Source organism: Canis lupus, chromosome 2, assembly GCF_048164855.1.
Source record: "Canis lupus baileyi chromosome 2, mCanLup2.hap1, whole genome shotgun sequence".
NCBI lineage: Eukaryota > Metazoa > Chordata > Mammalia > Carnivora > Canidae > Canis > Canis lupus.
Window position 1 is genome coordinate 56,016,111 of NC_132839.1, and position 15,100 is coordinate 56,031,210.

The window sequence follows — 15,100 nt, forward strand, 5'->3', positions numbered from 1 at the left end:
CGCCCAGTGGGCGCAGATCAGCCTTGATCCTGCAGCCAAATCTCCCAGGCCCTGGGGGCCCTGAGCCCTGCACCCTGCGTGCTGGGTCGCCCATCTTCAGAGACCCGCACCTCCAGCATGGAACCCGGTTTTCGTTCTCGCTGCCCCACCCACTGGTGTCCCAGCCGGAGATGCTCACCTTCAAAGTGGATGATCTCCCCGTGGCCACAGTACACACCCACGTGGGCCCCGCACCAGCGTCCGGTGGGGGACAACAGCCTGAACAGGAAGAGGTCTCCTGGCTCGGGCTCGCTGCCCTCCAACTCCACGGTCTCGAAGTGGCGACCCAGGAAAGCCTCAGGGAGGAAGAACTTAATGGTGCTGACTGCCCCGGTCAGGGCCTGAGAGGAAACAGGGACCAGACCGCCGGGGGTTTGTTTGCACAGGCCGGGATGATGGGGGAGCCCGTTCCTTCCACTGGGCAGGAGGGCAGCAGGTCAGCTGGGCCTCTCAGGGCCCAAGGAGATCCATGCCTCTGTGTGCTGAAGAATGCCAGAGACCTGGGCATCACGAATGAATCCTACCCTGAGCCTGCTGAGAACCCCTCGGTTCCCAGCAATTGGGACCTGCTCCTCATCCAGTGTGTTCTTCTCATCCTAAATTCCATCCTCTCCAATCTCCCTCCCCCCACTCTCACCACCCTCAGTATCCCCTTCCTCAACCATCTCCCATCTTGCCATTCCCTGGAGGCAACACCTGGGACTTGCATGTACCCGAGTTGAGCTGAAGAAACAGAAACCGTGGAGAAAAGGGAACCCTCTTACACTGTTGGTGGGAATGTGAACTGGTGCAGCCACTCTGGAAAACTGTGTGGAGGCTCCTCAAAGAGTTAAAAATAGACCTGCCCTACGACCCAGCAATTGCACTGTTGGGGATTTACCCCAAAGATACAGATACAGTGAAACGCCGGGACACCTGCACCCCGATGTTTATAGCAGCAATGGCCACGATAGCCAAACTGTGGAAGGAGCCTCGGTGTCCAAAGAAAGATGAATGGATAAAGAAGATGTGGTTTATGTATACAGTGGAATATTACTCAGCCATTAGAAATGACAAATACCCACCATTTGCTTCAACGTGGATGGAACTGGAGGGTATTATGCTGAGTGAAGTAAGTCAGTCGGAGAAGGACAAACATTATATGTTCTCATTCATTTGGGGAATATAAATAATAGTGAAAGGGAATACAAGGGAAGGGAGAAGAAATGTGTGGGAAATATCAGAAAGGGAGACAGAATGTAAAGACTCCTAACTCTGGGAAACGAACTAGGGGTGGTGGAAGGGGAGGAGGGCGGGGGGTGGGAGTGAATGGGTGACGGGCACTGGGGGTTATTCTGTATGTTAGTAAATTGAACACCAATAAAAAATAAATTAAAAAAAAAAAAAAAAAGAAACAGAAACCCAAATGACCTCTGGACCCAAGAGAGGCATCTCCTCCAACAGGCTCCGCAGCAAACCTCTATTGAGCAGCTGCTCATTTGATGTTTAATACAATTCTACAAAAAAGGGACAGTATCCCTGTTTTCAGGATAAGAAAACCAAGGCACACAGCTGTGTGTCTGGTCACCTTTACCTTCCGTTTCCCTATATGGAAGGAAGAGGTTTCTCATATCTACTGGGAACAGAGCCATCTAGGGACTTGGAAAGATGGCCTCCTGGGCTGTGCCAGAGATATGGTCTGAGACGGTTCCCCAGGAAAGAAGGTGAAAATTGGGGCCTGTTGAGCACTGACCCATCCCAGGCTGGCAAGGACCTCCAAAGAAGTGGCCCACCACTCCCGGGTCTCTGGGTGTCTTTGTTGGAAGGGAGGGGCCTGACTCCAGCAGATTTGACTGGGGTGGGAAGAACCCATATGCAAACGAGGAGTGGTGCTACTCAGCCAAAGTTGCAGAGGTGCCAACCACCATGTGGCTGTGTCTCTCTCATCCCTGACACTCTTGTTTCCTTTTCGGCCCTAGCCTGTAGTCTCCTTTATGTATTCCTGGAGGTCTTGTTTTCCCAGACTAGAAGCTGTGGAAGACTGTGACCAGCTCATCCCAGTTTGCCTGGAACTTTCCAGGTTTTAAAATTGAAAGTTGCACATCCCAAACCCAGGAAAACCTGGATGGTCACCCTAGACTCTGGTCTCTCCCCTTCCACATCCTTTGATTTTAAACCAGTCACATGCACAGCCCTCAGCCTTTGGTCATACTCTCTGGCAATCCCTCAGGTAGAGAGGGCACCTTGGTTCCTGCTTCCCTCTCCCCCCTTTAACACTAGGCCAAGTAGTGGCCACAGCTGTACCCTGGCCCCTACTGGGGCAGCAGGCATCCCACCTGGGGAGAAGACAAGACAAGCTGAGGACTTCTGCTGCTCCAGTTACCTGTGAAGCTCATCTAGGGAGGAGAACAAACAAACAAACAAACAAACAAACAAAAAGAAACCTAGCTATCATCACCTGGCTGCTGAGGAGGGAGGGTTTAGGCCATTGCCCCTCCCTTTGTATCTCCCTGGGCTGTGTACTGTGTGTGTCTGTGTGTATGTCCATGGGGGGGCGGGGGGGGCGGGGCAGCTGTCGGTGCATGGCTGTGAACTTGTTGTGCCCCTGAGTCTGCAATACCAGATACAGGACTGGGAGACCGAATCCTGGATGAGCCACTTCTCTATTTGGGGCATCACATATACCACTTCCTCCCTGTGGGCCTCAACTTCCTCATTTGTGAACTGGAGGCACTGAGCTCAGAAGGCTGGGAATCACAGGACCATTGTGAGACACTGAGAGCTCTTTGTGAGCTGCACAGGGAGAGACGGCAGTGTTTGTTTACCTTTGGTCTGCTCCTGAGCATGCAGAGTCAGGCATCAGGGGGAAGAGAGGTGGGGAGAAGGCATCTTTCCCAGCTCAGAGAAGAACAATGGGCCCTCAGAGGCTGGCTGCCTCCCTGTGACCCCTGGCCCAGAGCTCTCAGAGAATCACCCAGCTGGAAAGGCCCAGGCAAGCAGGGCCCCACCCCTGACTCCCTCTGAAAGTTCCCCAGTGGAGGTAGGAGCCCTGCAGCACTCTGGCCACCTTCAACCGGGCCCTGGAATTTGAGTCAGGGTCTGGATGAGATGTCCGTTCAGATAGAGGATCTAGGTCTACATGTGGTGCTCCACCCATAATAATATCTACTGCCAAAACACTGTGCTAAAACCCCATTTAGTCCTAAAAACAACTGTCATAAAATAGATGTCGTTAGCTTTCCCATTTTACAGTTGAGGGAACCAAGGCTTGGAGAGAGTATAAGCTAGTAGGTGGAGAAACCAGTATTCAACCCCAGAGGGTCTGGTCTAGTGCCGTTGACCTCCACCACTGTACAAGTACTACGGCTCTCATGATGCTAGCACACGATGGCCCCCTTCCCCCAGACACCCCCACTAGGAAGTGCATCCTTCCTGACCAGGAGAAACAGCCGCCCTTCCCTTTGGCTTTCATTGAACCAAGCCACCATTTTCCTTGTAAGAAAGGAAAGGAGCAGGGCCCGACCCATGAGCTAGAGACTGGGGCACAAAGCACCTCTCTCTTTGCACTGTCCTGACAATGCTGCCTACTTCACTGGGGCTTTTCTGGGGGCCTGAGCTTATCTTCTTTCACCTGAGGCTTTCAGGGGAACAGAATGATGAGGGTAGCCCTGGACCTCAACCCAATGGGGTCCTGTCACTAAGTACAGACATTGTGGGGCCACTGTGGCAGCCCTTGGTTCTGGGGCTGTAGTCGGACCAGAACTTCCAACCCCTCCCATCCCCCTTCAGCCTAGCCCTGGACAGAGTTCTTCTGTGGGGAGGAAGGTTCTGGGGTCGCTGCCTTCAACTGGTACCTTCAGTCAGAACAAGGGTTGGGGCTCCCTACTGGGGCAGAGCAGGCCCTTCCCTTGAGCCCTCAGTATACTCCGCTCTGACCCTTCCTGTCCTTTCAAAGGGTTTGCTCATCCCTCCCCTTTGGCACAGAGTAAGCCCACCTGAATCCCAGCCCCCCAGCCCAAGCAGCTTACCTTGGAATGGCCACACTCCACACGTTGCTAGGTGCTCTCCCTCTGTGGGGCCAGAGCAGGGAGGACAAGCTATTAGTCCCTCAGGTAGACAAGGAAGCCAAGCAGGAAGCCCTGGGGCTCTGTCCTGAGCTTTAAGGCCTAGGCCATTTTGATAGTAGCACTCCCTCCTGGCAGCTCTGAAGGCAGGTGGCAGCCAATGACCATGAGGCTGGGGTCTGGGTGGGTTATTGGTGCCCTCACCCATCCTCTGTCTCTTCTTCATAATGTTCTGCCCCTACCTCCACACCTGCTTGTGCTTGCTCTCTGAACCCATACTTATCCCCTCACTGGCCCTCTAGGGTACCCAAGTGCCCCATCCCCACACTATTGTGGTTAGAGAAACTCTGTATTCCCTTTGAATGTATTGAGGCTTGCTGTATCGACTAACATATGGTCTATTTTGTTGACTATACTATGTGCACTTAAAAACATTTACTTTGCACATTTACAGTATTCTAGAAATATAAATTAGGTCAGTATGGTTGATAATGTTCAGATCATCTATGTCTTTACTGATTTTTTGTGTTTTTTTCTTTCAGTTGTTAATAATATTAAAACTTCCAACTATGATTGAGAGATGGTCTATTTCTCCCTTTAATTTGATTGAATTTAGGGCTCAGTTGGTGAAGCATCTGCCTTGGGCTCAGGTCATGTTCCTGGAGTCCTGGGATTGAGTCCCAAATGGGGCTTCCTGCTCAGCAGTCTGCTTCTCCCTCTCCCTCTGCACCGCCCCCCACTTGTGCTCTCTCTTTCAAATAAATAAAATCTTTAAAAAATTTTTTGTTAAGTTTGTTCTGTGGATTTTGAAACTCTTTTATTAGGTACATAAACACTTTATGCATGTGATGTCTTTCTGATGACTTGACCTTCTATTAGTATAAATGTCCTTCTTTATCTCTGCTACTGTGTTTTGCGTTGAAATCTATTGCATCTGATGTCATGCTCCCCATTTGCAGGTTCTTTTACCATCCTATTACTTATATAGTCTGTCTCTTTGTATTTCAAGTGCAGCTCTTCTAGACAGAATATAGTCTTGTTTTATTCATTTTGGCAATCTCTGCCTTTAAACTGTTTAGTCCACAAATATTTCATATAATAATTGATATGGTTGGACTTAGGTCTACCATCTAAAAAATTCTTTTGATATTTGTTCCTTTGTTCTCCTTTTCCTGTCTTTTAACACAGTCAGGTATTTAAGAGTTCCATTTTATCTACCGATAGTTAACTCTACCTCTTTGTCTTATATTTGAGTAGTGTCTCTAAATATTGCAATACACCTACTGAACTTTTCACAACTACTTAGAGATAATATCATACAACTTCATGGGTTGTATGAAGACATGGGTCCATTTACCCCATCCCCTCTATATCCTTTATGCTGTATTTGTTATATATAACTACATACTTTATAAACCACAAGGTAACATAATTTTTGCTTTAAAGTGTCCTATCTTTCAGAGAAAAGGACAAACATCTTCTATGTTTACTCAGATATTTATCATTTCTGCTCCTCATTCATTCCTTTTAAATTAAAGTATACTTAATATACAGTGCCATATATTAGTTTCAGGTGTACGATAAAATGATTGTGAACAACTCAATGCATTTCTCAGTGCTCATCAAGCCAAGTCTTAATCCCCTTTATCTATACCATCCATCTCTCCATCTACCTCTTCTCTGGAAACCACCAGTTTGTTCTCTGTATTTTTTTGTTTGTCCTCTTCATTCATTTGTGAAGGTCTAAGATTTTCTCTGATATTATTTCCCTTTAGCCTGAAGAATTTCCTTCAGCATTTCTTGTCCAGATCTGCTGGCAATAAATTTAGATGATTTTCTAATCTGAAGATACTTATTTAATCTTCATTTATCCTATTGGATATAGAATTCTGTATTAATGATCTTTTTCTTTCAGTACTTTAAAGATACTACCCCCCACCCCCACCCTTCCCCACTATTATCAACCTTCATGGTTTCAGGTGAGAAGTCAGTGAAAAGTCCAGTCATTTTGTTCTCTAGTGTGTCATGTGTTTATCATCTTTGGCTGCTTTCAATATTTTCTCTTTATCTCTCTTTTCAGCAGCTTGATTGTGATATGTCTAAGATTGGTTTTGTTCATATTTATCGTCTTGTGGTTCCCTGAGATTTTGAATCTGAAATATTTTGTCTTTACAAAATGTAGGGATTTTTTTTTTTTTTGCCATTAATTAATCACATTTTTTTTTCTACCCTATTTTCTCTCTCATCTCCCTCTGGAACTCCAATTAATCCCATCACTTGAATATTGTTTGATAGGTCTTCTTTTTCAATATTTTGTTCTCAGTCCCTTAACTGAGATGTCTCTTGATATTTGATCTCACAGTTTGTGTGGACACCATCAATTTGCTGTTAAACCCACTCACTGAATTATTTTTTCAGTTCTAGTATTTCTATTTTTTAAAATAATTTTTTCTGTTAAAATGCCTCATTCATGTATTCATTATAACTCTTTTCCTTAAACTCTTTTGTAGGTATTTATAATACCTGCTTCAAATTCTCCCCCCCCCCAACATTTGAGTGGTCTTGGTATTTACTGCTATTGTCTGGCTTTTCTATTAATACTGAATTACATTTGGGAGCAGGCATGTCTAGGATTCTTAAAATTCTGTAATAGACATTTGGGATGACATTACACAGATTCTACATTCTTTTATCTTCTGAAGAATGTTGATTTTTGTATTAGCAGGCAGTCAAATTAGTAGCTGGAATGTGATCTTGTATTTGTGTAGTTTGGGTTCAACTGTTATGGTTTAAGTTTCCCCATTATTATTGGAGTAAAAGCCTTAGTCCCAGGACATAGTCTTCCAACACATGGCCCCTATGGGATTTCAGCGGACAGTCTAAGGCATTTACCATGCCCCTTTGAGTTTGTGAAAAGCAAACTACAAATATCACCTCTTTTAGAGCAGGCAGCAGCTGAAATATCTGGCCTTTGCTTCCTGCCTTTGACTGTTGCTTTCCACTGTACTCCTTGGAGTCTCACCCAAGTAGATGTGCAGAAAGGGGTCTTCTAAGGATTTGAGGGGACTTCCTCCCTGCCAGTGCCTCCTTTCTGGGTATTCTCCTTCAATATTCAGCCGCTCTGGCAGCAGTAAACTTTATCCACTGATATATTTTGTATTTTTTTAAACTATAGTTACCATGATGTACATTACATTCCCAGGACTTATTTATCTAACTGGGATTTTGTGCCTTTTGACCACCTTTACTCATTTTTCCCACTCCCCCACTAAAATCCACTGCTATCTTAAGCCAAGAAGTCTGTGGCTTTGTGCATGAATTTGAGCCACCTACACTGTGCAGCCTGGTGAGTGTCCTAAGGAGAAACCTTTGTAAAGATGGATCTCATCCAGTGCAGTTTGCTTCTTTCAGGGACCAAATCTACAGGTTCTCCTTATTCTTACTCTCCAATTCCTCCAAATCATTTAAAAATTTTATTTTTTAAAATTAACATCCAGTAAACTATTTTTGTTGTACATTTCTATGAATTTTAACACACGTATAGATAGATTAATCATGCAAAAGAGTTTCACCATCCCAAAAAACCCTTTTAAATGTATTAGTACTGTCCACTTGGGACAGTTATTGAACCAGAATTGACACATTATATTTTTTAACGTTTTTATTTATTTATTTCAGAAAGAGAGAGCATGCACTAGAGAGAGCAAGCACAAGTGGAGGCCAGAGGGAGAGGAAGAAGCATGCTCCCACTGAGCAGGGAACCCAATGTGGGGCTCGATCTCAGGACCCCAGGATTATTTTTTTATTTTATTTTTTTTAAAGATTTTTATTTATTTGTTCATGAGAGACACACACAGAGAGAGAGGCAGAGACACAGGCAGAGGGAGAAGCAGGCTCCATGCACCGGGAGCCCGACGTGGGACTCGATCCCGGGTCTCCAGGATCGTGCCCTGGGCCAAAGGCAGGCACCAAACCGCTGCGCCACCCAGGGATCCCATGGACCCCAGGATTATGACCTGAGCTGAAGGCAGACACTTAGCTGACTGAGCCACCCAGGCGCCCCAACATTTAACTAAGATCCATACTTCATTCAGCTTTCTTTACTTTTTTGCTAAGGTCCTTTTCCTGTTTCAGGATTCCATCCCAGATACCATATAACATTTCGTCCATCTCTCTCTGGGCTCCTCTTTTCACAATGGTTTTAATTTGCACTTCCTTAATATGTTGAGTATATTTTCATGTGCACTTTTCATCTATATAATCTTGTTGAAGTTCACCATTTTAAAATATACAATTTAGTGGGGTTTAGGTTGTTCATAAACATGCACAACAATCACCACTTATTGCAAAACATTTTCATCACCTTCAAAAAACACCCCATATCCATGAAGCAGTCACTCCGGATTCCCCTCTTCCCCCAGCTTCTAGTAACCACTAATCTTTTTGTCTCTAGATTTGCCTATTCTGGATATTTTATATGAATGGAATTATATAATCCATGACCTTTTGTGCATTTATCTTATATTCTGAAACCATCCTGAATTTATTAGCTCTGTTAGGTTTGTGTGTGTGTTCTTTTAATTTCTTATATATAAGATCATGTCATCTTTAAATAGAGGCAGTTTTATTTTTTCCTTTCTAATCTGGATGCTTTTTATTTATTTTTTCTTTCATAACTGTCCTGCCTAGAATGTCTAGTATGATGCTGAACAGGCATGGTAAGAACAAACATCCTTGTTTTATTCCTAATCTTTAAAGGAAAGCTTTTAGTCTTTCATCATTAAGCATGCTAGCTGTGGGCTTGGTGTGTGTGTGTGTGTGTGTGTGTGTGTGTGTGTGTGTGTGTGTGGTAAAACACACATAACATAATATTTACCATTTTAACCATTTTTAAGTGTATAGTTCAGTGGCATTAAGTACAGTCATACTGTCATGCAACCATCACCACCATCCATCTCCAAAATGTTTTCATTATCCCAAACTGAACCAACCAACAATCTCTGTCACAGTCCTCACTATTTTAACAATATTAAAAAAAAGTAAAGAAGGTCCAATGACAACAATAAAACTTATAGGCCAATCTTTCTTATGAACAAAGATGCAGAAACTATCTTCTAAAATATTAGCAGACTGAATATAGAAATGTATTAAGAATCATGATCAATTTGGATTTATTCTGAAAATTCAGGCATGGACTAAAATGGAAAAGCTATTAGAATAAATCACCCACTATCAGATTAAAGAAAAGCCATATATTAACTCTCATTAAGTACATAAAAACATTGATTAAAGGTTAACATCCAAGATAACAGCTTTTTTTAAAAATTTTTTTTTCATTTATTTATGATAGTCACACAGAGAGAGAGAGAGAGAGGCAGAGACATAGGCAGAGGGAGAAGCAGGCTCCATGCACCGGGAGCCTGACGTGGGATTTGATCCCGGGTCTCCAGGATCGCGCCCTGGGCCAAAGGCAGGCGCTAAACCGCTGCACCACCCAGGGATCCCCAAGATAACAGCTTTTAAGCAAGCTGGAAACAGGAAAGAACTTATTTAATAAAGGTTATCATGGCAAACACATTTAATAGCAAAGTGTCAGAGCTTCTCACAAGTTAAATTGTATCCCACAAAAATTAATATGTTGAAGTCCTAACCAATATCTCAGAATGTGACCTTATTTGGAAATAGGGTTATTGTAGATGTAATTAGTTAATATGAGGCCATTAGGGTGACTCCTAATCCATTATAACTGGTGTCCTCACAAAAAGAGGAAATGTGGACACAGAAGCAGACACATACACAGTGAAAGCATCATATGAACATGAAGGCAGAGGTCAGGGTGATATTTCTATGGCCCAGTAGCACCAAAGGTTGCCAGTAAACCACCAGAGGCTACAGGAGAGGCGTGAAACAATTTTCCCTCACAATCTCAGAAGGAACCAATCCTGATGACATGCTGATCTTGGACCTTTAGCCTCCAGAACTGTGAGACCATAAATTCCTATTACTTAAGCCACCCAATCTGTGGTACTTCATTACAGCAGCCTGGCAAATTAATATAGCTTCCTTTCAAAATTAGAACAAGACAAGGATGTCTGCTATCACTATTTCTATTCAGCACTGTACTGAAGATGTTAGTGTATGGGAAGAAAAAATTCTCCAAAACCCTCTTAGGGTCTCTGGCTGGACCAGAGAATTAAGCTGATAAAAGATTAGCAGGAGAAAAGTGTAAAACTGTTCTTATATTTCTATGAGTACATGGCAGGGGCGGGGTGCTTCAGAAAAGAATGAAGACCTGAAAAAACGACCAGAGAAGAAAGCTTCTATACACTTTAGGCAAATAATAATGGGATTTAACACAGGGAGCCAAGTATCCAAGTATAGTAAATGGTGAATGCGAGGATAGAAAAGATATATATATATATATATGTATGTATGTACATATATACATATATACTCTGTCCCTGGGTCCTGACACAGCACTCTTAAAAACCTTTTAAATTCCTAGTAATGGGGATCCCTGGGTGGCTCAGCAGTTTAGCGCCGCCTTCGGCCCAGGGTGTAATCCTGGAGTCCCGGGATCGAGTCCTGTCGGGCTCCCTGCATGGGGCCTGCCTCCCTCTGCCTGTGTCTCTGCCTCTCTCTCTCTGTCTCTCTCTGTCTCTCATGAATAAATAAATAAAATATTTTAAAATATATTTGGCCTTTGACCCTGGTTTCGAACAGAGTTCCTAAATCCCTTCGATTCCTTCATTAAGTGGCAGCAATGTTTTTTTGTTCTATTGAGGTGACCCTGGGTGGGCTTCTGGGGGGTAGGGTGGGTCACCAGAAAGATCAAGCCATAGTTAGAAGTTTGGAACTTTTAGCCTCATCCCTCATCTCCACAGAGAGAAAAGGGGATAGAAACGGAGGTAATTTTATACATATATGTAAAATATTATATGTAAATTTTATTTTTAAAATATTTATATTCAATATAGTTTTTATATATTCTGCATCTTGATAATTAAAAGGAGCTATTGGAATAGGAATTTTATAACTAAATAAATTCTGAGAATAAATAATTGGAAACTGGGAAAGCAGGTTTTTGGGGGTGGTTAGATGAGGGCAGATGAATTAAGAGATGAATGTGTCACCTAAAGCCACAGCAGACACAATAAAAAGAGAAGGACATAAAGGACAGATTGAGTGACTGACACCTGAGAACCCTTTTAGTTGGGTTGTGCCCAGACATCCTTTCAAATCTCCCTTCCCAACCAAAGTAGGTTAAGGGTTAACATTTGTTCTACTCTAGTTCTTGATTTAGGTCCACTGGTAAATAATACTTTATACTCTTTCAAAATGACAGAACATTAGCATACTCGATCCTCTCAAAGTAAAGACAAGCACGTTAGAAAGAATGATTTTAAAGGGTCTTTTTCAAAGTTCAAAGGGCACAACCAGGACCCAACCCCAGGTGTTTTGATAGTTGAATTCCACAGGTAACAACATGAAGCAACTGTAGTCTATGTGGCTGATAATAGGGCTGTTGAGAGAGCGGCACATACACCTTCATGAGGTTTCAGTCCTGGCTCGTTGCAGATAAGCCTCATTTCCATCTCTACTCAGGATCATTCCAACAGAATACATTTAGAGGTCTTCAACTCAGGAAGATCACCACCAATATCTTCTTTGCCTTTCATAATTCTATCAATCTTTCTCAACAGCACTCAGAGAATTCTCTCATAGCATCCAAACAAAACTGTAGGGTTCATTTTTGTTTTTACAACTGACCCTTCTCACAGCCTAGCAGCAGCATAGAGCATCTGTCCATCCCCTGATCTTGATTATGTTACTCTCCTCACCCCTAGGTGGGTTCCTGCCTCCAGTGGAATGCTAGAAACATCCCACTGACCAACCAAGAACAGGCTAACCCAACTAAAAACCATCTTTCCTGTAAAATAGTGTTTTATCACAAATAATTGCCATCATCTGGTCTCTTCAAAAGAGAATGAGTTTTTGTATTTAACCATGAACGTATGTGTATCTGATAGACTTATTCATCTGGGTTGAACTTGGGAAAACCTTTAGGATGCTTCTATGGGATTCCTGCATTTGCTTTTATTTTTGGTTCTGAGGTTCCAGGAGGATAGAGAACTCATTATCATCCTGGATCTTATCTACACACACGTGTGAGAGCATCTGAATGCTCAAATTTTGAACATTTAGGATTTGAGAGAAAGGAATAAGGATCCTGGAGTCTGAGCGGTATGTTTTATAGTTTAGTAAGTTTGTCTCACTTAGAGTTCATTAACTATTTATTATCTACCATGCTTCACTGGCCAATCTACTGGAGGTGGGGGGACAATGAGAGCAGCATGATCCACTGCAAACCCCAGAGGACACTCACCATGACCTGCTGCTATAACAGACTCTGACCACCTTTTCACTGGAGACATTCTCTACAGGACACAGCTGGGACTTACCTGAGCATGCATGGGTTACACTCTGGGTGATTCAAAGCATTATATAACTGGGCCACGCCATCACGATCCAAGGTGTTTGGGGCTACATTTATATTTCAGATTTTTGAGATTAAGAACGGAGGCAAACTGTCACAACAATCAGAGTGAAAAATATCCCTCAAACATACAATGAAGGGATCCCTGGGTGGCTCGGCAGTTTGGCGCCTGCCTTTGGCCCAGGGTGCAATCCTGGAGTCCTGGGATCCAGTTCCGCTTTGGGCTCCCGGCATGCTTCTCCTGCTTCTCCCTCCTCCTGTGTCTCTGCCTATCATAAATAAATAAATCTTAAAAAAAAAAAAGACTCACAGAGTCTTTAAAAAAAAAAAACATACAATGAAGACACATATAGGTGAGAAATGACCCAAACTAAAGTCTAATCAGAAAAACCATTTGTGAACCTGAAATTGAGAACCCTGTGAAAATCCTGAAAAAGACAAACTTAAGATAAAGAAGCTTATAGTACACATACACTATTTGCACCTAAGAAGTAGTTTAAGCATAAATTTTTGCCTTTAACCCTACCTGAGAATTATACAACTCACAAATTCACCTTTACTTTGTGGAAACTGTCATACTCTAAAACATGTATAGAGGAGAACCAGCCAAGAGCAGCTAAGACAGTCTTGAAGAATAAGGAGGGCAGACTTATCTTCCCAGATATCAGGTTTTACAATAAAGCTAGAGTAATTAAGACAGGGTGGCACTGGTGCAAGATCAGACAAAATGACTAACAGAACAGACTGATGGTCCCAGAAACATTGATGAACCAGTATTTTAAAATTTGTATCTTGAAGAAACCATGTGTCCATTTCATAATCACAGAAACAAGTTAGCTAAAACAATGAAAAACGTGTGCCTCCCACCACTATTTATTCTCTGGGTTCATAAAGGGGTATCATGAATAAACTGGTGGCTAAAGTCACAGAAATGACTTTCTAGACGTTTTTGCTCAATTAAGGATATGATACCACAGGATGCAATGATCCATATCTATTCCAAGCAAAAATCAGGAAAAATCACAACTCACTCAGTTTTGTAGTGTCATAAGAACAGCCTTGCTCTTTCTTAAAAAATGACAGGTTGTTTTGAGGACAAAATGCACATGTAGTTGTCACTGCTGGTGCTCTTCATTTCTCCAGTAGATCTAGGTTTCCACTTGGTGCTATTTTCTTTGTGCCTGAGTGAGTTCCTTTAATATTTCTTGTAGGGAGGGGATGCTGCTGATGAATTTTCAGCTTTAGTATGTCTGAAAAACTCTTTATTTCACCTTTGGTTTTTGAAATAAGGTACAGAATTAGTATAGAATTCTAGCTTGACAGATTTTTTTGTTTAAAGTCCAATATTTCTTTTTTTTTAAGATTTTATTTATTAAAAAAAAGATTTTATTTATTCATGAGAGACACAGAGAGAAAGACAGAGACACAGGCAGAGGGAGAAGCAGGCTCCCTGCAGGGAAACCGATGTGGGACTCAATCCTGGGACCCCAGGATCACGCCCTGAGCCAAAGGCACTCAACCATTGAGCTACACAGGGGTCCCTAAAGTCCAATATTTCTTACGTGCATTGTTTCCACCAGGTTATCTGCCATCATCTCTACTTTTGTTCTTCTGTATGTAATATCTCCTTCTACCATAGCTCCTCCCCCCAATCCAATTGCTTTTAGATTTTTTTACTGGTTTTAAAAATTTTGATTATGATGTACTTGGTATATTTTTTTCATATTTCCTGTTCTTGGGTGTACACTGAGCTTCAATCTGTAGATTTATAGTATTCAACCATTTGGGAAAATTTTGATCATTATTTCTTCAAGTATATCCTCCCCTCTTCTCTTTTAGGGATTCACATTACAAGTGTATTAGGCCACTTGTAAATTATCTGATAGCATACTGATACTCTGTTCATTTAAAAACAAATTTCTTTTTTTAAAAGATTTTATTTATTTATTCATGAGAGACACAGAGAGAGAGATAGAGGCAGAGACACAGGCAGAGGGAGAAGCAGGCTCCACGCAGGGAGCCCGACGTGGGACTCAATCCCAGGTCTCCAGGGTCACACCCTGGGATGAAGGCAGCGTTAAACCATTGAGCCACCAGGGCTGCCCTGAAAACAAATTTCCCTGTTTCATGTTGGATAATTTCTATGACTATGTTTCAAATTCACTAGTCTTCTCCAATGTCTCATCTGCCATGGATCCAACCCAGCTTCAAATTTCAGGTGCTGTATTTTTCATCTCAAAAATTTAAATTGGGATTGTAGGTCTTCCGTTTCTCTACTTTTTCAATCTATAGCATACTGTTCTAATAACTTTTAATGTCCTTCTCTGCTAATTCTAATATCTTTGTTCTGGGTTAGTTTCAAAGATTATTCACTCCACTTGGATTAGATTATTTTTCGTTTTTGCATGCCCAGTAATCATTGAGTAGATGCTAGACATTGTGAATTTTACATTTACTACTGGATATGTTTGTATCCCTACAAAATTTTTGGAGCTTTGATGTAGATCTAAGATGTAGTTAT

The 15,100-nt window shown here is 42.4% G+C and overlaps 1 protein-coding gene across 6 annotated transcripts in view; it reads right to left on the reverse strand.

The window, feature by feature from the left end:
• The window catches only part of LOC140618581 (uncharacterized), a 32,528-nt gene that overhangs the window by 1,148 nt on the left and 16,280 nt on the right, over positions 1-15,100 (reverse strand). For all 6 annotated transcript variants that reach the window (XM_072801376.1, XM_072801365.1, XM_072801354.1 and 3 more), the window contains 3 exons: positions 4,047-4,088; positions 2,355-2,414; positions 179-380 (listed from right to left, as the gene is read on the reverse strand). In XM_072801376.1, the coding sequence (XP_072657477.1) occupies positions 179-380; positions 2,355-2,414 (262 nt within the window). In that variant the 5' untranslated portion in view covers positions 4,047-4,088. The remainder of the gene's footprint in view (positions 1-178; positions 381-2,354; positions 2,415-4,046; positions 4,089-15,100) is intronic.